The 24140-nt window shown below is 36.2% G+C and overlaps 1 protein-coding gene and 1 long non-coding RNA gene across 7 annotated transcripts in view; one reads left to right on the top strand and one right to left on the bottom strand.

Moving 5' to 3' along the window:
- The window catches only part of PKIA (cAMP-dependent protein kinase inhibitor alpha), an 84038-nt gene extending 64379 nt beyond the window's left edge, over positions 1-19659 (top strand). For 5 of the 6 annotated variants that reach the window (XM_008514565.2, XM_070630406.1, XM_070630404.1 and 2 more), the window contains 2 exons: positions 12819-12996; positions 16155-19659. In XM_008514565.2, coding sequence (XP_008512787.1) covers positions 12846-12996; positions 16155-16234 — 231 coding nt within the window. In that variant the 5' untranslated portion in view covers positions 12819-12845 and the 3' untranslated portion in view covers positions 16235-19659. Of the gene's footprint in view, positions 1-6367; positions 6507-12818; positions 12997-16154 lie in introns of those variants that run through there. The other variant, XM_008514564.2, reaches the window with a different exon arrangement.
- Positions 13402-24140, bottom strand: part of LOC139085019 (uncharacterized) — a 45850-nt gene continuing 35111 nt past the window's right edge. The window contains exon 5 of the long non-coding RNA XR_011542982.1: positions 13402-13724. This is a non-coding gene — a long non-coding RNA (uncharacterized lncRNA). The remainder of the gene's footprint in view (positions 13725-24140) is intronic.

Raw genomic sequence — 24140 nt, 5'->3', positions numbered from 1 at the left:
ACGGAAGCTGACTAACATTGTAGTTGATGAGTTGTACTAATATTATTGATGAAAATATTAATTGAAGAAGTTTTTATCTGAGTTTTGCAGATTTTTTTTCATATTTTGGAACCATTTGTTCAGGTGTCAAACAATTTTGTAAGTCCTTCTCAAACTGATGGTCCCTATGAGTGTGCTGTTACTGTCACAATGCTGAACAGCCCTGACAGTGAGGCATCTGAAGATGAGGACCATCGCCTGGATGAGTGGACCAGATCTGCGGGAGTTGGAATGCAGAGTGCTTATAGAACAAACATAGGAATCAAGGAGGAAATAGTGGTGTCAATTAATCTTATGTATATCAGATGATATTATTAAAATGCCAGGTTCTGTAGGGATGTCAATAAAGTATACCCTACAGACTAATGTCTCAAAACAGTATGTGAACTGCCTACATGTTTGAAAGGAAATACTGATGGCAAACCATCAACAGAAAACGAAGTTTAGTATGCTCCAAAACAACTGTTGGAAAATGGCAACTGGTTTTGTAAGTGGTTAAATCACCCACCAGTTTCATGACTGAATGTTTCTAAACCTTTGTTATTTCATCTTTAAAACTGAGATAATAAGCATACCTATTTGATAGAACTGTTGAGAAAGTTAAATGATATAATCTACATAAACTTCCTGGTGTTGTATCTGGCAAATATTTGATGTTTTTGTTATTATTATTGATAAAGCATTCGTAAAAAATAGCTGTTTCTTTACTCTTATGGTCTTTGTTACAACTTGGAACAGACCAGAAAATATTACTGAGCTTGATTTGGGCTTTCATTGTGATTTTAAAGATAGAAAAGTGTATAACGAGTTATTTTAAGAAGAAATATGTCAATGTTCTAAAATCCTTTCAAAAGCTAAATATTTATTTGACCAAAAAAAAACCGGAGTCTTAGTTTAATGAGAAGGTATAGATTTTAAAAGTGTCTTTCCTCCTTGGACTCATACAGAGCCAGAAAAGGAAGAGAGAAGACAAAGGATTTAGAAAGTATTATATAACAAAGAACAGCACCAGCCCCAGGCTCTTAATGCTTTTGTGATTCTGATGTGAATAACTTCAGGGCCCCATTCTGACATCAGTACGCCACTGACTGTGTAAGACACGGTCAAGTCAATTAACCTCTCCCTGCTTTAGTGTCTTCATCTGTAATATGCGAGTACTATTACTTGTCACTTGCCAACCAACAGTACCTCTTCAACTAATTGACTGTCTCAGCAGGGATGTTGCAAAGATTAGCTTGTAAATGATTTATAAACCCTTTGAAATGTTAAATAAATGATGTAAAAAGCCCTAACAAGTGAAGGACAGAACAAATCATCCCATGCATTAATTTGCTACTTTACTCATATATATTTTATAAAAAACTTAAAACGAGGTAGCCCTCAATAAAGTGAAAATAGGATAGATTACTAAGAATTCTAGAGTGCTTTCTGTTGCTGTTATTTTTTAAAATCCTCTGTTATAATTAATAACATACAGAAGAAAAAGTGTATTAGAGGAAATGACTATAGTTCATCTCCTTAAATTGATGGAAAGTCTTATGAGACAAGAAAATGAACTGAATAAGAATAAGGAAACATGCTTTCTCAGCCTACTTTTAGTATTGACAATGCTACAACCTTGACAAATTTACTTAACTAATAAGGATCTTGAGTAAGATGATTAAAAACAAATCTACAAAATACTTTTGGTAGATTGGTAGATGTAAGAACAACATACAAAATCCTATACCAAGCATTGTGAGGGATTCAAAGATTGAAGATGCAGATCTCAAGGAAAATATAATATAGGGAGAAGAGCAACATGAAAATAATTAATTTTTGCATAGTGCCAAATTAAATAAACACTATAATAAAGATACTCATTAAACCTAGAGATGGGGAGGGAGCGTGGCTTATAAACTGGGCTTGCAAGATGAGGAGGATTTTGTTATCATTGGGAGAGAAGGGCATTCCAGGTTGAGAAAACAGCATGAGAAAACCAGTAGGAAAACACCAGAAATTTTGCAAGTGTTAGCCATGATTGAGCCTTAGTGTGCATGGGAGAGACAGTGTAGAGAAAGAGGCTAATAAAGGAGATTGGCTTCAAATTCTAAGGAGCCCTGCAAAAAAACTGAACCATGTTTTGTGGGTTCCCAGGAGCTACTGCAGATTTTTGTGTACTTTGTGTTCTATAAAGTTAATTCTGGTGATAGTGTAAAGGGTAAGTTGGAGAAGAACAGGTTTAGATAAGTAAGTAGTTAGCCTTACAATTGCAATAGTCAAGAAAGAGATGATGACATTGAATGGATAGAATTAAATCAATGAGGTTTGAGAAATGATTGGATGTGAAAAATTAGTGAGATGGAGTAATTGAAGACAATTTAAGATTTCTATCATAGGTGACTGAGAAAATAGTGGTAATGCGCACTAAAATAATGAAGAGAATGAATATTTTTGGGGGTGGAGGTGGAGATACAACAAAGAGATTCCATTTGAACTTACTGAATTTGAGTTTTTAAGGACAACCACAGTGGAATATCCAATAGGCAGTAAAAATTCTCATGCTTCAAAAAATATCAGGCCCCCACATTACAGATTTGATAGTCATCTATATAGAGGTGCCAGTGAAGACTATTAGGGTAAGCAGGATTACCAAACAGAACATAAAGAACAAAAATGAGAATAAATATTACTTACGAGGTAAGTAGGGGAAAGAGCAGGAAGAAATAGGAGAAGATTATGGGAGAACAAAGTGTACAGTAACTATGGTGGCCAAGGGAGGAACGTGTTTCAAGAAGAGAGGAATAATGTGTAAAATGCTGTATGCAATTTGATATAGATGATTATTGTGAAAAGCCTATTCAATTTTTCGATTAATCTGTAATGGTTTTTCTTTGAGAAGACAATTCTGGTAAATTGATAGATATGTAAGTCAAATTGAAAAGGAATTAGAAATAAAGCAATGTAGAGGAAGCAGGAAAAATTAGTATCTACCTCTTTTCTTACAAGTTTGGGAGTAAAGGAAAGCCAAACAGGTGAGTGTCTTAAAGAACATACAAAGTTAAAAAGATGAAATTTATTTTGTCATGGGGAAACAATTTTATAGGCATTTGGAGAAGTAGGGAAAAGAAGAAATTCTAGAAGCACAAGGCAAAATTGAAGGAACAATAATGGGAGAGAAGATAGAATTAAGAGCACCAGCACGGACTAATGTTGAGCAAAATGACTCTTGAATAAAGAAGTGGACAGTTTTGATGTGAGGATAAAGAAAGGGAAATCAAAGAAATTTATGTGGGATGACCTTGATCTTCTCCATAAAATCATTTGGCAAGATTTTCTATGGAGAATAAGAAAATGAAATATAAATAAGACTTGAGAAGCACAGAAAAATAAAAAAATTGCTCTTGTTTGGGATGGTAAAGAAATCAACTAGAATGAGCAAAGGAATTTATGAGTAGCTTTGAGGTCACTTGTTGCCTAACTAGACAGTGAAAATACTTCCTAAAGGAAGATGGCCAGTGCTTCTAGATTTATAACATTTTAAGGCTTTTATTTCTCATTACAAAGTTTTGATTTGTGAAGCATTGCAGAAAGAAAAAAAGTATTTGAATCTGGGCTAAAGGAAGTTTTCAGAGAAGAACTTAAGTAATGATACAATTGACTAGCTTATGAATTTACAAAAAACAATATAAAAATGTTCTCCTTCAAAAAAGGAAATATGTAAAACCTTGAACGAAAGCATAAGGGTCACAATTATCACATCACTGGGGCTCAGAGATGAATTGATGAATAGAGAGAAGATTGAGAATAATAATCATTAGTATCAAATACTGGAACTTCTTAAACTTAAGAATTTTTCTTTTACACTGAGAATCAGAGGGAGTGGAGAAGTTTCCCCAACCAAGGTAGATGGGATATTATCTCTAATAGTATTAGTCAAAAACGTATTGTGAAAACCGTCAAAAGACAGTCTATTGGGCAGAATTTATTCTAGAGATGTTTTTGTGATAAAAAGGTCAATGCCTTGGATTTAGAATAGAAAAGAGTTTGACCTAATTAATACATGTTGGCATCTCTCTGTGATACTCAGAGTATATCACAGTCTAACTCAGTATGTGAGATTACCTTATTAAAGTGTGCTTTTGATAGGATACTATCCAAACTCTTCTAAGGGTCCCCTTTGTATCAAATGGCACTCTAGAGCGTGCAGTGTCATGATCTGGTGTAGGAATTATAATTATGCCTTAACAGAGGAGACTTGTGGAAATTTTCACATTGTTGCTGTTAATAGAGTTGTGGTTCTTGATTTCTTTGCTGTCGTTCACTCCAAAGTGTGACTAGAATGTAGCCCTATTCAAGGGAAAAGGGGATTGAGGTCGCATCAAGTCCTGGAACCCTGTTCTGAGCTCAAGAGACTTAGTTTGAAGCCCACTGATTTGTGAGATTAAGGAAATAAGCTACTAGGTTGTGTTTAAGCCTGAATTAGATAAGTAAGTAAGATCCTTATACAGGAAAAGAAAAGAGAAAAAGATGGATCATACTTGGCATGGAAATAGAGCAGCTGATATTTCCAATATATTTTAGGAATCAAAAACTTGCTTAGTTAAATTCTTTACAAAAGGGTTCCCTTCTGTAATCGATAGCATTTCTCAGATAGCTTCCTGTTACTATGTCGATCAACGGTTCTAAAAATTTGGTCCCTGGACTCCTGCATGTCCCCCAAATCCTTTCAGTCAGTCCCTGAGATATTTTCCCTCAGTTCACAAAATCAAGATAATTTTCATAATAATACTGTTGCTATCTGCCTTTTTCACTAGGCTAACATTTGCACTAATGTTAATGCAAAACATGGTGAGAAAAATTGCAGGCACCTTAGCACTAACCAACTCTGTTAGTAACTGGTATTCTCCACCCCCACACATTCACAGCTAATATTTTTCAAATGCAAGATTTACCTAAGAATGTACTTGATGAAGCAGTAAAAAAATGTTAATTTTGTCAAATCTCGCCCCTCAAGTACAGGTCTTTCTAATATTCCATGTGCAGAAACAGGAAGTCACTCAAAGCACTTTTGCCATGTGCCAGAGAGCATGGTTGGCTCAAGTGCAGTACTGGGGTGACTACTTGAGTTGGGAGCTGAACTAGCCATTTTTTCATGAACCACCGTTTCTACTTGAAAGAACAACTGACAGGGTTTTTCAAACTGTGGTTTTTCAAACTTGGATATTTGGCAGAGATTTTCTTGAAAATGAACAAAGTGAGCTTGACACTTCAAGAGAAGCAAAATCCAGCTGTATTTGTTGCCAATGAGAAAATCTGAGCTTTCAAACAAAAATTACAATTTTGGAAAACTTATTATCTGCCCCTGTGACCCTTCAGTTTCCCAGTTCTTAAAGACTTTTCTGATGAGATAGTTGGTGTTATCAACAAATGTGTTATTGTATAATGAAATGTATCATTTACAAATTTTGCATAACCCAGTGAACCAATATTTTCCAAATGAGCAAAGCCTAATATGAAAAAAATACACATGGGCAAAAGATTCATTTAAAGTGCAAGGTAGACAATAGATTTTAATAAATCAGAGTATGGAAAGCATATTAATATGGTTTTAGATTCCACATTGCAAAATTTTTTTTAAAATCCACAATTCTCTGAAAAGGCTATTAAAATTCTCCTCACTTTTCCAAGTAAAAAAATCTGTGTGAGACCAGATTTTCTTCATATCCTCAACTAAAACAACATATTGAGACAGATTGAATGCAGAAGTAGATATGAGAAACCAGAAGTCTTTTCTTAAGCCAGACATTTGCAAAATTAAGCTGGAGAATTGCAAAATGTAAAACGATGACATCCTTGTCACTGTTTTTTTGCTTTGGAAAATATATTTCATTTCATTAAAAAATATTTATGTAAACATGTAATGGGTTTATTGTTTATATTTTAAGTGAATTAATAAAATTTTTTTCAGTTTTAATTTCTCATATGGTAAATGTTCGCAGATGTAACCACATAAACAAAAGCTCACTGGGGTTCTTAATAATTTTGGAGAATGTGATGGATATCTGAGACCAAAATGCTTCAGAAACGCTAATATAAATCAAGCCCTAAGTACATAGTAATACTCAAGGGCTCTTAACACAATTCACATGATTTCAGAAGTGAAAATTGAGAAGTTATGTAATTGCATTTGTAATAAAAGGACAAGAAGAATTTTTCTTCTCTTTTAAACTTAAAAGAAATCCTATCACTCATGTGAGAGAGAAGACTTCAGTGCCTGCTGATGACATTCTCTCCATTCTTTCTTCCAAGTCTGTGAGTCTCATTTCATGTGTTCCCATTTACAGGAGTAAAATTAGCATGTTATCCAGTCACCATTTGGCTCATGACTCAATGTCACTATAAAAATCATTTTAGCAGCTTCCTAGGCCTACTTTCGTTTAGGATACATCTATGTAGAACGCTTCAATTTGTTTACTATAGGAGACGTAAGTACCTGCTTTTTCTAACCTCTGCCAATCTGTCTAAATCTGTAAATTCTACTAGGGCAAAATCTTCTGGTTTATTATGTCAAGTAATTTGTGTATATGATATTTAAAAAAGGTAAAGGGCATAAACAAGGAAAAGACCAACACGATTCATGAATCTCAATTTAGGATTCCATTATACACATGAAGAAGTTTTAGAATACCAGTATACAGCTGCTTTTGTTAAAGAATGAGAAAGTGGGGCTTTTACAAGAGGGGGAAGAGAAAGAGCAAGCTTATTTCTTAGTCATGAATTTTGTTTGGATCTTTAGATATCAATATTTAGAGATTTATGCTTTGAAATTTAATCTAACTTTAAATAGTACACTACTTAAGTAATAAAATATCTTTTTCCCCTCTCTAATCAGACTTTGAAGATCAGTATAATTGGCTCTTTTGTAGAATTGGATACAAAAAAATAACATATTATCTTGTTTATATCCAATACTACCATTTTGTCATCTAGAAAATTCTAATCATAGCAACAGAAACAGGAAACTCTAGTGAAGAATTAAATCCCACTTTTAGTAAATTTTCCAGATTTTGTTTGGTTAGTTTGTTTTTATAAGGCCAGAATGTGTGCTAATTACTGCTCTATTAAACCTCTACCAGCTGCTGACATTTATTAGACTTTTTTTAACTTTTATCATTTTTTCGTGACTATTTGTCAGACATAATCATTTGGCGACAGTTTCCCAGAATTTCTAAGCAAAACTACAAGTCATTATACAGTGGTATATTTAGTGTAAAAGATATTTCTGGTCTCTGGTAGTCACATCACTAAATTGAGGAGCTGTGTTTAAATGTTTAACTGAAAGAAAAAATAACGTCGTTGCCATGCATGTAAAAATAACTATCTTTGAGTACCTAATGAGAATTCACTGAAAGAACTATAATCATGAAGAGTAAGGAAAAATAGAGAGTTCACAGCATCTATAATTTTCTTTAAAAATGTAACTGTATTCTTTCCTCCGTTCACTTATTTACATATGTGTTATTTGTCACCTATTGTTTCTTTTACTGAAAAGTAAATCCTTTATCTGGGAAAGAAAATGTAATAAAAGTGAAACGCTACTCTCATAATAATAACTATTATTATAATAATGATTATAATGGCTACTGTAATTGAATGCCCAGTACTTAGTCTCTGTGTTACTTTAAAGGTTTAAAATTGGATGCACATCAATCTGGCAGATAGATTTCGTAAACGCTTAAGGGGAGAAGAGGTTTACAGGAATAAGCTTTTCTCGCAATCATCATTATTGTCTTTCACTCAATTGAATTGAAAGCTCTATAGACACATTTTAAAGGTGAACACAATATATGTTTACACCTTTCATAACCCTGTTTCTTCTTCTGTGTGCTCATTACTTCCGAGTACACTAAGTAAAAATTCAAATTAAGTTGAATTGGCTCCGCTCTTATAAGTAGAATTACCACCATGATCTTTTAACATTCTCAGATATACGTATCATAAAACAGTAACTTTCTTTTAATTCATATCTTCTCATGGAAAATGTTACCACGTTTCTCTGTCTCATTCTTGATATTTCAAATTTAGCAGTCACTTAACATCTCTGAAACTCATTTCAGACTGAGATATTTTTGCCTACTTCGTAGCATTGTTATCAAATGAGAAAAGCAGTTGTGCTTTTTTAAAGGCCTGTGTTTTAAAAAGATATAAAGAGACTAACAGTGAAAGATAGTGACAATGATTATGAGACAAATTACTCCTGTAACCCCACTTTCTCTTAAACTTTTATGAGATATATTTGCTAGGTTGATGTGCATGTCCAATTCTAAATCTTTCAAGGAACACAGAAACTAAATACTGTGTTGGTTAATGATGGTAGCGTAGGTAATGAAAATATCTTCATACCTAACAGCAGTGAATTACTCCAAGGTAAAAAACTTTATCCAAACTCGTTCCTCCCAGACAGGGAACCTGCTAAAGCAGGAGTGGAGTGGAGTAGAACTTCGTAGACCTTCGTTCCAGACACTTAATTAATTAACTACGTGAAGATGGGCAGATCACTTGAATTATCTGGTCCTCAGATTCTTTAAACTGTAAATCTTCAGATTTTTAGGATTTGGTAATTTAGTGTAACCAGGGAAAAGGGAAGTTCTCTGTGGCCACCGATGAAGGGTGATTAATATATTTCATCGTCATAGTTCAGTTCTATTCAACATACTTTTATTTAACACTATGTACAAAGGACTCTACTAGGAAATGTATGTAATTAAAACATTAACAAAATGCAGTTGCTGTCTTGTCAAAGCTTGTGATCTGTCTAGAAGGAGGGGCAATCATAATGACAGTCAGAATTTAAGTGTCCTGTGCAGGCACAAATCAAAGCCCATGGGAGTGCCAGCTGAAGAGATAGGGAAAAGAAGACAAAGGGAAGACGGCATCTGGCTGAATTTTGAGGGCTAAATCCATCTCAACAAGCGAGTTTGCCAGCTGGAATAATAGACTTGAACAAATGCACCACCAGAGAAGCTCTGGAAAAATATTGTGCGTTATTCTACAGCATATCATGTATGAGAGCGAGTGGTTGAAATTAAAGCAGCAAAAGTGGGTTCTTTCCAGATTGTGGAAAAACTCAGCACTAATCCTGGTAAGAGCTTTTCCTGTGTTTTATAGGGAATAAATATGAGTGACAGCAAATAAAAACCAACATGACCTGGCAAGTAATCAGACATGGATATCAAGTGAGAGAAATAAGTAAAAATATGCTCCAACACAGTGTATTAATTAAGGCCAGTTTTCTCTATTTGTGTGTTTTGTTGTCTTATTTGTTTTTATAGAATTTGAAATGCTTGTGCAAAACCAAGTGGAAATACCTATTTGGCAGGCAGTTGCCCTTGTGTGTGAGGCGGTGGGGAGAAGAGTCTAAACAGAAGATGCACGCTTTTCCATTATCCATAGTGAGGAATTAGAAGCCTTGGGATTAGATGAGTTATTCAAGTTAGGAAGTAAAGAGGTCCAGGATTGATCTGAAAATCCTATGAAATGTGCACTTATTTCAACAGGTGGCCTAGGAAGAGAAATCTGTGATTACAAAGGTCAAATAGGATGGAACCAGGATGGTAAGGTTTCATGGAAGTGAAGAAAGTGACAAGGGGTTTCTTCATCAGCATCCACCCACCACATGCCTGCCAAACATTGTGTCAGGCTCTTTAGCTATGTAATCCAAATACACTCTCATAGCCACCTTGAGAACGAAGTATATTTATCACAATTTATAGAGGAAGAACTGAGTACAAAGAGATTAGACATAGCATAACGAGGAAATGAAAAGTCTAGATCCAAATACAGCTAAGTCTGATTCCTATAATAATCTTGCCTCTATAACTTGCTGGATGTGCTGGGGGGTAGTTTCAAGGAGAATGCAGCTGGCAGGGTCATGTATCACAGACCACTCAGAGAGGATGGACGCTCACAAGAAACTTTAACGTCAAGCAGTTACTCATGTTAATAAAGATCATTTCAGTGATCTAGAAAAAAGCAGTCTCCATAAAACCTACTATAGAAAATCCAGTGGAATACAAAAATTCTAAAGGTTTGTTCAAGGAAAGTGAGAAAATAAAAGTAGCCAAACCCATCATAAAAATTTAATAAAGAATAGAGTTGGCAGTGCAAAGGTGTATGTAGGTTGAGGAAAGGGTATATGGTTGAATGGTTGGTTCATTTTTGTTAGTAAGAGAAGACTTGAATATGCTTTTAAACATAAGGGAAAAATCAAGGGAGAAAGACAATTCAAATTATTGAACAAAAAATAATGGATGGAACAAGGTCCTACAGAGGTGATAGAAGATAAAATCAAAGCATGCCTTAAAAAGAAAGAGGCTAGTTCATCTAGAAAAGAAAGAATAGAGATCTACAGAGAACTGTGTTTGAGAGAGGAAGAAATTTAAGAGAACTTGCAGCAGACGTCCTCTCTTCTCAGAGAAGGAAGATGCAAAGTCATCTCTTAAGGCATGGGGTGTCTGGTTGTGTGAACTGGAAACAGTTTGGAATCCTCCCCACAGAGAAACGTGTACGGAAGAATCAACTAGAGGTGAACAAAAGAATTTCCCATCAACTCAGAGTGTATACAATAACAAAGTCAAAAATTTATAGTTGAGCCAATTGGCACAATTTTGTGCCATTTTCTGATAACACTCAGCCACCCAGTAATGAGATCAGAGAAAGTGCACTCTGCTGTTTTCCCAGGTGAGGCTTAGGTCAGTCAAGGAAACAACAGATCAAAGGGACTTCTTGATGCTAAGAAGCAGCCACGTGAAATGGTGGGCAATTGATCCAGACTGGACCTAGAGGAAACTAAAAGGGTTAAAGGAATTAAAGATATGACCAGCGTGGAGAACAGATTCATTAAAAGTAAGAGGAAAAGAAAAAGAATAAGCAGTTACAACCAAAGAAGAAAATTTCCAAATTCAAGATTTTAGAAATGAGACAGTTTTGATTGATCGTAGTTTTTACACCTCCACCTGAAGTGCATTAATGACCATGTCATCCAGCTGTCCCACTTTACTTATTAGAAAATGTAATGCCAAGAGGTCAAGTGATTTTCTGAAAGTCACTCCATGACCCAGTGGCAAAGCCAAGACTAAACCCAAAATCTTTTGAAGATCATTCTGAAATTTTAAAATGATAACCACCATTAAATCATATTCCTGTAAAAAAGAATATAGTCAAGTGAATGAAAACCAGTGTTTTCCATAATATAGTCACAGTAAAGCATGCATTATGTATATATATATTTCCTGTTTCAAAACTTGTATTACGCTATTCCTCCCTCTATCCTGTTTGTGTCCTCTTAAAGAATACAAAACTTGTCTCCAGATTGAATTAACAGCTCCCTCCTCAAAATGTTGGGGAAAGAACTAACCCTAAAGGAATGTGCTACTGGCTGCCGTCCTAAATTGCACTGTAAATGGCATCAAGTTATTTCGGAGTGCCAGTGTGCATGCACGTGATGATGTATGGGTTCCACCATTGTAGCTTCCTTCATATTTCTTATATTTTGAAAAGACTCCTTTCTCTTGATTATTGGTGTAAGTTTTTAAACTATAGTAAACTGTAATTGGAATGTTTAGGAATAGGAGGGAAATTGTGTTATTTTAAAGTACTGTTTAAACAAATTAACCCAACAGAAATTCATTACAGTCGGCCCTCTGTATCCGCGGGTTCAACGGTGGTCTCGCGGATGCAGAATCCGCGGATATGGAGGGCGGACTAAGGGACTTGGGCATCCGGAATTTTGTTATCCGCCGTGGGGGTGGGGGTGGGGGGGGGTGTTGGAACCAATCTCCTGCTGATACTGAGGGACTGCTGAATTTTCTATCTTAGCATTCATCCTTCTTTTGACCTTCAAGGAAGGATATAAATGTAAACATAGAAGAAAAACCTAAAGATTGCATTTGGTGGTCTTTTGTTAATACACATATCTCCTATTTTACCTTGAAAATATTTTTCTTCATTAAGTCTTTAAGTATATGTATCACTAAATTTTGGGGGGGGAAATCACTTTTATTGACTCCTTTGTAAATTTGAAAATTGTGTTTCAACGATTCAGTCAAGAAAAATTGTTATTCCTCTCAAGACATGACTTACCAAGGGGGCCACAAGGGAGCTGTCCTCCTGGACTGGAAACAGTATTTGATCACTGACACTGTTTAGAATTGCTGGTGCATGGTGATAATAAAAAGCAAACTGGATTTTGGTCAGTCTCATCACTGATCTTAGACTCTCTGCAGACCACGAGCTTGCTTACTGTTCACCTCTAGGATGGACCACTTCCACTCCACTTCCCACCTTGCTATGATGTTGCTCTCAAGTAGTTCTCTCTGGAGTTGAAGACTGACTAAAATGATATTAGAGAAGGAGAAGTTCATGGTCTAAACCAGGTGTCCATAAACTATGGCAGGCAGGCCATATCTGGCCCTATGCCTATTTTTGTAAATACAGTTTATTACATTTATTTAACATGTTGTCGTTGACTGCTTTTGCACTACACCCAGAGTTGAGTAGTTGGGATAGAGATTATACGGCCTTGAAAGCCTAAAATATTTACTATCAGGCCCTTTACGGAAAAAATTCCCTGACCTTTGAGCAAGAATCAAAGCATTACTTGCATTATGGACTTGTAAGCAAGACAATTATTTCACATACATGTTGTAGGCCAGTAACTTAAGTGTCTTTGTTAAATGTTTACCAATGACCAACATTATATTTACATTATATTTATTTAATTTTTCTCTGTTTTGTAGCCCCTGCTATGTGGATATTTGTTAGCAATGACTGATGTGGAAACTACATATGCAGATTTTATTGCTTCAGGAAGAACAGGTAGAAGAAATGCAATACATGATATCCTGGTTTCCTCTGCAAGTGGCAACAGCAATGAATTAGCCTTAAAATTAGCAGGTCTTGATATCAACAAGACAGGTGAGTCATTTGACACATCTTCTTTGTGAACATGGAATCATTTGCAGCATTTCACTAAGTAGGATTAAGGCATGAAAAACCACCTTTGAAAGTAACTAATCGAAAGAGTTATAAACAGTCGAAGGAAAGATAAGAGTCAGGGCCTAATCTTTTAATCGCTCTTGCTCTGTTTTCAATGACTTCTCTTTACAGGATCCGACTCCAATGCAGAGTCTTTAATCTGATTTTACAAATGCAATCAATAAAACACGTGGGTTTTTAAAAAATTCTAGTCTCTAGAAAAGCTCTGAAATTTCTTACGTAGAGTATTTAACAAAGTTGGAATTCCCATGTTTGACAATATCGGCCACCTGTAACATTTAGTAGAGTTAGATGCTTAACAGGATTCACGAATGAGTCTGCTGGTCCTCAGTTCCAAGAACCATTTCAAAAGAAAAGGGTCTCCAGGACCAATTTTATTGAGAATGGAAGTAAAACATTCTGTTATATAAATAAGTCATAGGTAAAAAGGTCTTTTCATTTTCCTTTCATGATGGAATGGGTTTGGGAAAAAATTGTCGTATTATTAGCCCTCGAACTTTTACCCAAGGAGAGTAATTTTATCCATGAAAAAGTAAGGCAAGTTTAATACTCAAAGTACTTCTGCGTTTTGATGAATCCCTTGATAGTTCCTCCATCTGTAGCTTTTGCAAGTATCAAACTTGAATGTATTTCTCTGAGGAAAAACCCTTTAAAAGTAAAAAGGAGTTCAGATTAAGTAACTACACCACGGTGAACAGCACTTACCAGTCTCTGACTGATGGTAACCATTCAATAGTTCTTAGCTACTAGAATTTTTATGGCAAAGCCTTCCAGTTCTTGGAAAACTGAGTCAGAGTGTATGTTAATGAAACAGTATGGCAGCATTACCTTAAAATACCTAGGAAGAGTACTTTATTCAATGGCTGCAGGTGAGCAGGTCCCAGATTGGTCTTTTCAAATTCAGATTGAAAATAAAACTGTAACATCACCACCTTGGAATACACAGACCCATGTATATTTTAGGTGGCGTTGTTTCTCTATTATTTTACTACCAGGAGTTACTTCTCAAAGCAGCTCTGAGAAAGGCTGTAGGGAATTGTTTCAAGTTGGTGGCATGAGGAAGGTAAATAGATATTTTTTCTGCAGTCTTTGGAAATTTGCTAATTTCTTTCATAAGACATTTTTATTTTTATATTAATATTCTATGTTAAATAATCTGCATTAATTTTAGCCACCCTTAATATTAGGGCATTTTTATTCATAGTGCAGTTTAATTTCTTCTTTCTCTGTCTTCACTGAAATTGAGACTCACTAGTCCCATGACCTTTCTTTTACAAGAAAATAGATTATTATATAATAATTTAAATAATAAATTGGTATTTTATATTAAATACAATTGAAATAATTTTATATTTTATGTTATTATTAAATAACTTAAAATAATTCAAATATCTTTATCCTTCCAAATGTGTTCTTTTCTAAACATTTATACACGTTAATTGCAATTCTCTTGAAAATTTTTCTTTTTCTCTTCAAATCATAAAGTCCAGAACTACGCAAAATCTAAACAGCACTGACTTTATTTATTATACTACATACAAAGAACTAAAAATAACAACCGTACAATACTGACCCGTATGACAAATGAAACACCACTAGCTGAGAGTTGTGAGGGATCCCCTTTTAATCCCTGCGTGTCTGCTTTTTTAGTTTATACTCAATGATGTTGCTGTCCCATGTTTACCTTGAATGCTAACAGCATCTCCTTAGCCACTGGCTTTGTGTTTGCAGCCTTATACTCAGCTCTGAGAGGTGTTCCCAGATACCTAGAAGGCCCCAGCCCCATGGGAATCAAGGTCCTCATCCTGTATTCATGCAGTCACTTTCATCCTTACATATTCTTCTGTCTTGCATCTGCCCTAATTTGACTTCATTCCTTTGGTTCCTGAGAGCTTCTCTTGTTTATCCAGTTCTCGTTGCATGCTAATCTACACATCTCAGATTCAGGCCATCTGCACATCTTAGGAGACTGTTCATGGCTCTAATAGTGAAAGTAGTTTATGAAAATGATATATAACGCTTGGTCATACCCTTGGAACCAGTTTAGAACAGAATTTTTTTTTAATGTAGAAGAACTGCTTTTAATGCCCCTAAAGTATGGTGTATGGTGAGATGTTTTGTGTGTACTTGTAAATAGTATAGGAGAAACTGCCTTCCAACATTTCCATCTAAAGAATGGACCAGCTCACTTACCTCTATCCATTTGAATTATGGTAACAAACTCTTAGTAAACATGGATATAATTTACATTATTGCAATGACCCAAAATATTTTGTCCAGTAAGCCATGTTGGTGGTTTAGTAATGAACTAACACATGCAAATATATGAATCTTTGAATCAAGGATTGCTTACAGCTTTCACCCAGGTAAAGTGACTTCATACGGAGAGAATGCATTGTTTAATTTCAGTGTTTGCTCTGTCACAAGCCGGGAATGCTGCTGAGGGTGCCGCCATGAGGGTGGTTTTATTGGAGTTGTGATCTGTTCTCTACAGGCAAGCCAGGGGCCATGATAACTGTCTGACAAGGGACTGACCAGCTGACATAATGTCCTTTCATCTTCCACTGTTGCTTTTAATTTAAACTAATTAAAGCTTTGAGAAATCAGCTGGGTTATCCTCAAGTGCTATCAATAATGTAAAATGCAATTTTTGTATTTCTTAAAATAAGACAGTCAGGAGGAAAAAAGTAAACTTGCTCCTCACTTCTGATTTCTGCAACCTGTGAAACTATTGACTTCTGCAACTTGTGAAACTATATTTAAGAGCCGTGACCTGGCCATGAGATTTCCTAGCTATTTAACAAAAGCATAGATAATCACTAACCACTGTGAAAATTCAGTTATTTTGTTTTTGAGCCATGATGTTCCAAGTTCACAGAGTGAGAATCAGCCAGCCTTTGAAACACGTAAGCTATTTTCTTGATGAGGAATTGATTCCCAAGAAAATACACTTGTCTCTCTGAGGATTTCAGACTGGCTGAGTATTTCTGAAATTTCCAATATGATATATTGAAAGTCGGTAAATATAAGCAATAGTTTTTATTTTGCCTTTCTCCTTTGTTCATTGTCTCTTACAGAAGGTGAAGAAGATGCCCAGCGAAGTTCAACAGAACAAAGCGGGGAAGCCCAGGGGGAAGCAGCAAAATCTGAAAGCTAACACCCCACTTTGATCTTCAACACCTGACAATGTGTCCAATCTCCAGGCCTGGCTGGAATGCATTTATTTCCACGAGTGAAAAGGGGAAAAAGAAAATGGCTGTGCTGCATTGCAGGAACCTGCTCATCATCGTGTTAGAAATGGGGGCAGAGGCTGTGGCTGCAGACAGACTTTTCTCTACCTCTGTCATTAGCAATGGTTGAAATCATGTGGCTTGTGTTTGGATGTCATTTTTGTCTGGATCCTTTCACTTGACCATGTGATGAAATGCTTGTAGAGAGTAGCAGCGACCTAGACGGTGATCCTTCCTGTAGCATCTGGCCCCTCACAATGTCAGAGGATTTAATTGTGTCTAATTGCAAAGGGTTGGTTGAACCCCAGAGTTTAAATATCTCTGGCCCAAGTATTCACCCAGTAAAAGAACCATCCAGAGAGCACTGTTTTTAGCATTATGTATCTGTGTGTTCCTGCTGTGTTATTTACACTGTTTTGTATTGTACAATATAGATGCTCAGCACTGCCCCCTTATTCGATTGCTTATGAAAAACAAAAATAATGTATGTTACTGTGAATTTTTATACCACTCATTTTTAAAAGGGCTGCCTCTTTTTCTTCTCCATAGTGTGGTGGTGTACACAGGATACAACACACATATTTTTAACTTAATCTTTCCCTTTAATCCACTGTTTGGTGAATTGGTTAATTTTAACAGATTCATCAAGACTCCTTGCTTTACTATACAGGCATTTGAAAATATCCATTAATGTGAATATTACCTGAATTCAGTCTGTTTGGTGTCTGCACAGACGAGAATTTAATCTGCAAATTTTGTTTTATTCTCAAGTAGGGAACTTTTCCCAACTAATATTTTTATTTTTAATTATGAGGATTTAGGAGAATTGGGAAGGTGGGAAAGAGAAGCCAAGACAATACTAAGAAGTGGAAATATTTTTTTGTAATGGAATTAAATCTCTCACAGTGCTGTATGCTACTATTTAAATTTGGAGGACAATTTATCTCCATGGAGCTGCAAAAGATGGAGAAAATGATCTCCTTGCAATCATGTGGACACCAATCACAAAAGTAAAGCCCTTGTGTTGTGTTTTTCATGTCTTTTATCAGCCCTATCAGATCCAAATGTTATTATGCACTTTTTAATGTTTGTAAACTTTTACTAATAATTAGTGTGAATTGCATTCTGATACAATAATAGTCATCATTAGAAGTTAACACAATCTTCATTAATACTGTTGATGGCTTCTGCTGTGTTTTGACATCATGGTTCTTACGTGGAAAGGTTTTGTGAGCTGTGTAATCCCTCTGGTCAGTATTATGAAATCATTTATCAGTGGTAATAAATAAGGAACCAGTAATATGCCAATGGCTCATGAGTTACTGGACAAATAGCAGACAACAGGAAGACTCTTTTACAATAAAGAGCCCACTTAACTGTCCTCAAGATCTTAGATATAGGCCCATGTGAAGGAGGTTAAGCAGCATTTCGGCAGGTAACCTATATGGACATAGCAGAACTCAACCCTCCTTTGTAGTTGCATAGAGGATGAAAGGTAAGTCTGCCCTCATCTCCCTTCAGTACTTTTCAGATGAGTGGGATCAGGGTATGGATATCATTTGGTCCTCAATCATATATTACTAGAACAAATGTTAACCGTGTCTCAGAAAATAGAAAGAGAAAAGATTAAATTTTAGAGTACTTCCTTCTGTCTAATACATTAGAGTCCAAAAGGTACAGTTAAAATTCAAACAGATCCACCTGTCAATAGACTCATAAGTGGAAAAAGAGGTTCCTGAGGCTATTTTAGATCATTTCTAGTAGTCTGTTGAAAACATCCAACACAAAATCACTTTTTCAATATCCTCATTTACTATCCTCATAGCTTTCTTGTAAATCTAGGTAAAGGTCTTTTCATCCTTAAAGTTGTGGAATTCCAAACTGATTTCCTGTGGTTTTGTAAAGTTTAGGACTAGTGCTGAGTATATGTGGAGGGTTTATAATCCTATATGATATACTATTCTTAATGCATGTGGTGTCATGCTTGTCTTTGAATATATAATAGTGCTAAATTTCAAAGTCATATGGAGCTTTTGAATTATTTCAACCTCTTCCTGCTACTTTGTCTGCTATATTCAAACTCAGAGGCATTCCCAAGCTGGAAGATAAAAATCTACTTTCCAAAATGTCCACATCCTACAAATGTCACCCAGCAAAAGTTCACAGGATCTTCCAAATTTTATTGTAATGTCTTTTACATGCAAGTCAGTAATCACATGGAATTGAACTTTTAAGGAGAGAAGGAAAGGGTAGAAAACTAAGGCACTGATTTGCCAATACACATTGAATGCCTATTAACCAACTGACCTTATGCTAATCACTTCCCAGCATCTAGTCTCCCATTTAATCCTCCAACAATTTGATTAAAAAGGTAGCCTTATCCCATTTCACAGATTAGGAAATTAAGGCTCAGTAAGGTATAACTGTTCTAAGCTGAAAAAGATAATAAATGATGAAATTAAGATTTGAACCTATCTTTGTCCATCCCCAAAAAGTTTTCTATTGTACACGCCATAAAACTAAAGCCAATTACAGGGCTTGTGATCTGTAGGGGAATATTTAGAGATGGACTGGTTCAGCCTACATATTTTAGAGAAGACACCTGAGCCCCAGAAAGAGGAATTGTCTTTCTTACCTAGATGAGTGATGACACAGACATGACTAGATCATAGAAAGTACACTTTTTTGAAAAAGAAATTCAATTAGAATTTATTTTTTGTGTTCTACTTCCGGAAAGATATTTTTCTGGCATGTGGTCTGTAAACTGAGCATGGTTCAGATTTTTTATTTTCCATGCTACTCGCTTTGTTTAATTAACTAGAACTATGACAATTTTAGTTTTCGACTCGTTGGCAACAAGTGTGAACTTGTCAAATGTACCTTTTATCAATTGTAAGCATCCTATGCCAACACATTGTTATCATAAATTCACAGAAATGTTTTTCCAATATATAAAAAGCAGCCTTCCATTTTTAGGCAATACCCGCAGAGCTGCGCACTGGAAATGCCCTACACTTGAGTCTTACTCAGACACAGTGGAAACATAACTATTTTAGAAGATGAATGATAGTGCTGTTTCTCTTCAGAGAAACAATAATGGATAAAGGAATGTAACTGCCAGGCAGCAAAGCTTCCAAGTGAAGCCTGTAGTAATAGGGAGAAAATGCATTGTCAACAAGTGAAAACAGGAAAGGATCTATGATTTATGATGTCTTAATAGGCCCTAAATGGTTCTTTAATTAAAAGAGTGGCAGTCTCTGAAGTCATTTGTGAGCTTGTATGACTTTTGTATTTAGCAATGTTGCATGCTCACATAATTGATATTAAAAGTAATACATTTTTCTGAAATGTACACAGTCTATTAAGAGTATTTATTGAACATACGCTATGTGCCTGGTGCTAGAGAAAGTGCTGCGGGTGGTAAAAGAGAGATCCAGAGCCTTAGCCACCCTGGGGTGGACGTACCCACTCTTCCAGCCTCACTCTTTCCTGCTCTTTACTCCAATAATTTCCAGCTCCATTCCACTCGAGTAGCCCACTTCCTGGACTTTGTCGTCTACCAGAGCCAACTCTTAAACCGTAAGGCCAGTATCACTCCTGTGGTTCTTACTTGCTCATCTTCAGGTCAGTGATTTTGAAATCACAAGAAATACAGGTGTTTATCAGAATCCCCTGAAAGTTTTTACAACACTGCCTCCCCCACCTGCACACACATAGGTACATTCAGACACAAACACTCTCTTCCCCTTGAAAACACTCCCTATATGACTTTGATATCTTGTTTGCTCCCACCCTCACCCCCACCACTTGAGAACCACTGATCTAGAAGAAGTGCAAGGTTTCAAGATGCGTCCACTGTGTGCATGCCACTGAAAAGCTTTAAAATGAGTCAGTGACAAAACAGAGTGCTCACAGACACCCAGGGTTTTACTCTATTAAGGATAACATCTTGGGGTCAGAGACTTTAACTGCTTTTATCTTGGTGTTGCTCTCTTTTCATCATATTATTTTTACCACATACAGGCAGTGAAAACCAAGACCAAGGTGGGCCTCAGGAGAAAGTAAGCATCAAATAGCACTCAGCCTGAGTCCAGTCAAGTCTGAAGCTGAAGGGGGAAATTAAGTTTATCTTACTCAGGTTACAAGAATAAAGCACTACATAGGGATTTGGGACAAAATGCTATCCAGGGCAACAAGTTTTCATTACCTCTAGTACCTCTTCTCATATATTGTTTGCATCTGTCCAGCCTAGGATGTGGAAATTTGGGATCTTGGCCATCTCTCATTGTAAAGTCAAAATTAACAAAACTATCTGACTATAACCTGTTGACTTTCTAATTTGTACCACATCTACTTTCTGATCACATCAAGATGGCTATTTCCTCAGCAAGCCTCCTCCCAATCTGGAGTCCATTGTTAGTCTTTCTCCTCAGTGCCTTCAATTTCCTTACTTTCTTGGCTTTTTGCTGTCTCTGCCCAAAGTTAGTCAAACCTTCTCTCTACTTGTCTTCGGAATGACTAAAAAGCTTATAACAATGCTTATTCATTGTTTGCAATCTCAGTTTAGATGGAAGTGCTGCACAGCTCTCTTTTTTCATGTCCCGGGGGACAGAGGAAGTTTCCCACTTCTTGTCTAAGATTTCATCTAAGATTTTTATACCATTTTCTTTCTAACTCTAACAGGAGGTCTGTTAATTATCCTTTTCTCTTCACTGACTACCCTTTTCCACAAATGTGCTCAAGTTCCCCTCTTTCCTTCAGTACTTTGTTAGTGCCGTCCAGTGGATTCCAACTCCTGGCAACCCTGTGTACAACAGAGCAGAAACCTGCCTGGTCTTTTTGCACCATTCTCTCACCTCGGCACTATATCAGACAATGCTCCACTGCTATTCATAGGGTTTTCATGGCCAATTTTTTCAGAAGTGAGTGGCCAGGTCCTTCTTCCTAGCAGGTCTTAGTCTGGAAGCTCCACTGAAATCTGTCCACCATGGGTGACCCTGCTGGTATTTGAAATAATGGTGGCATAGCTTTCAGCATCACAGCAACATGAAGCCTCCACAGTACTACATCCAAGACATGGTGGTGTGGTTCCTGATGACAAAATGAACTCAGGTTGTGGTGGTGACAGCACCGAATTTAACCACTAGACCACATGGGCTGGCTTCTTTCATTACTTATGTTTCTCAGAATAGTAATCTATACTCCCTGTTTTCATGCTTCTCCTTATTTCTTATCCTTTTGCAATTGGACGTCCAGTTAAGTTTTTCTCATTACCAATTACTTTAGTAGACTCTGGACTCAGTAATTGTCACCAAAGCCCTTGCCAATGTGGAAATTAAAAAGTGATGATGTTACAGAGGACTCAAGCTTCCCCTAAAATCAAATTTGGTAGTTTTATAATTTCAATTGATATTAGTGTGGCAGGGTATAGCTGCCTAATAAGGCCTTCTTAAGGATGGAATCTACATATCCCAAGGAAAGGAGCATTTTCTCTTCCAGTTTCACATCTTCCATCATGTATGGATGTGTCTTTTCTCTTTGCCCACATTCTCTCCATAATGTCTGTTTGCTACATCCCCAGATCCTACAATGTTCATTTTTTCATAGAGGTGGTTGCTTCATAAATATGCACTGACCTGGAGCTTGGACATCCAGAGATGGGCAAGATTATCTTGTGACGTTTTAGGGTTCTGTCTTCCATTACACTCTGGGACGACTGCCAGTGATATCACTAGTTCCTTTCAACAGCAGTCATGTACAAGCGAAAACACTCAGCTTCTTTGTACCCAGTCCTACTCCAGTTCTCTGAATTAGACTTAAATAAATATATCAATCCCAATGGCCAAATATAATGGAGAATTTATGTATGTTTTATTAGCCTATCCTATGGCATTTAATCCTGTTCACCATGGAGTCTTTTTTGAGATGCTTCATTTGCCTTCCTTTTTTGTCAGGGGTATGTATGTATGTATGTATGTATTTAATCTTTTGGTTTTTTTCCTCTGGCAACTCCTCACTCTCCTTGACTAGTGCCTTCTTCTCTACCTCCCCACTAAATACGGTGGTTCCCTGGGATTCCTCTTCTCCAGTCCCACTCTTCACCTGACCTCTTCCATGCCAACACCATCATTTACCTCCTTTATCATGATGAATCCCAGATGGAACTCCTGATCACTTGACCATCTTAAAAGTCAATGTTCCAACGCTAAATTCAGTATATGACCCCATTCCCAAAAGTGCTTATGTTCATATGCCGCAGATCTCATATAATGGTAGCACTGGTTTTCCAGAAGCCTTAAATCAAATTCTTACAGCTCTCTCAGCTGTTCTTTGTCCAATTTGTTTTTCAGTCCATCAATTCTAATTCTTAACTACTTGAAACTTCCCACTTCTTTTTGTCTGCAGTGCAACCCTTTAAATCATCATTTATCTAATATAATGCAATAACCTACTCACCAGGACCTGCTTCATCTGGCAATCTTTCTATCCACCTTGCAACCAGATGTATCTTTCCAATACATAAGTCTGATTGTTTAACTTCCCTAATTTGAAAAATCCTTAAATTTAGCCAGAAAAACTTTTTGGAATAAATCCCACATTTTATATCTATATAACTCTACTGTTTTCCTGTTCCGAAGATGTTCTTCTTCATGCCTGTTGGCAAATTCTCATTGATCTTCTTCACCCTTTCCTTTAGAGCCTTTTTAACTTGCATCTTCATTCCAAAGCCCCACTCTAGGAAATTAGCTGTTCCATACTCCTTGCTCCCCTAACACTTGATCTGCAAACACATCTCACGAGATCATAGCTATTTGTTTGCATGTGTGTCTCTCCAACTAGAATAGGAGCTCTTTGAGGAAAGCAGCCATCTTTTATTCATCTTTGTACCCTCATTGTCTATTAATACTCAGTAAATATTTGTAAATGAATGTCTGCCCTCCTGAAGCTCGCAATATAATTGAGACAGAATTTATACACAGATTGATTAGGAAAAAATGCAATTCCCAAATAAAGTTGATGGAAAATAGTGAAGGCTGCATAATATTGCATTACAGAAGATTAAAAACTTGATTCCTATCACTTTTTTTCTAGTTTATGCAATAGAGTAACAATTTTTAAATTTGATTCTCAAACTGTATGCTGCACATTTACACACACACACAGATTTGATATGAATTACAGAAATGCGATGTCCAATAGAATAATGTATAACCAAATGAGCAAATCAGGGTAAGCCATCCAAGTAAAGAGGGACCCTGGTAAAGATATTTCTTGACATTCTGTAGTACAAATTCCCTTCGGTTTGCTGGAATTGGGAAAAGCAAAAAAAAGGAGGTTGTATCTTAGTCACCTGGCCTAAGCAACACATTAGTCAAGACAGGAAGATTTCTGGGGAGGCTTTTGTGGTCCTTAAACAAAGGGACACTGCAGTTTCTAAGAGTATCTTTACAGAAGTATACTTAAACCTACTCTAATAGCCTAAAGAAATGAGAGTTCTGATGGAATAGCATGAACTTCACAATGGCAGAAATTCATAGAAAAAATAGGGGAAAATGTAAAACAAAGGGACTAAGAAACACATTTTTTATACTCAAGAAAGAAAGGACACTGATATATATGTATAGAACCTTAAAGTAATTTTCCTGAATATTACATCTTTCGGAAAATACAGAAAAATAGTACTAATGCAATTAACACTGGAAATCGAACAGGATAAGTATTATGTACTTCTTGAGTCTGAAACTAAGAAATAAGAATGGCCGAGGTCATGATGTAGATTACTCCTAACAACACTTTTCCCCATTGGCTGCATGATTCATTTTACGCATTTCA

This window comes from Equus przewalskii, chromosome 8 (assembly GCF_037783145.1).
Source record: "Equus przewalskii isolate Varuska chromosome 8, EquPr2, whole genome shotgun sequence".
NCBI lineage: Eukaryota > Metazoa > Chordata > Mammalia > Perissodactyla > Equidae > Equus > Equus przewalskii.
The sequence above is the reverse complement of the archived record's forward strand: the minus strand, read 5'-3'. Positions and strand labels throughout refer to the sequence as shown.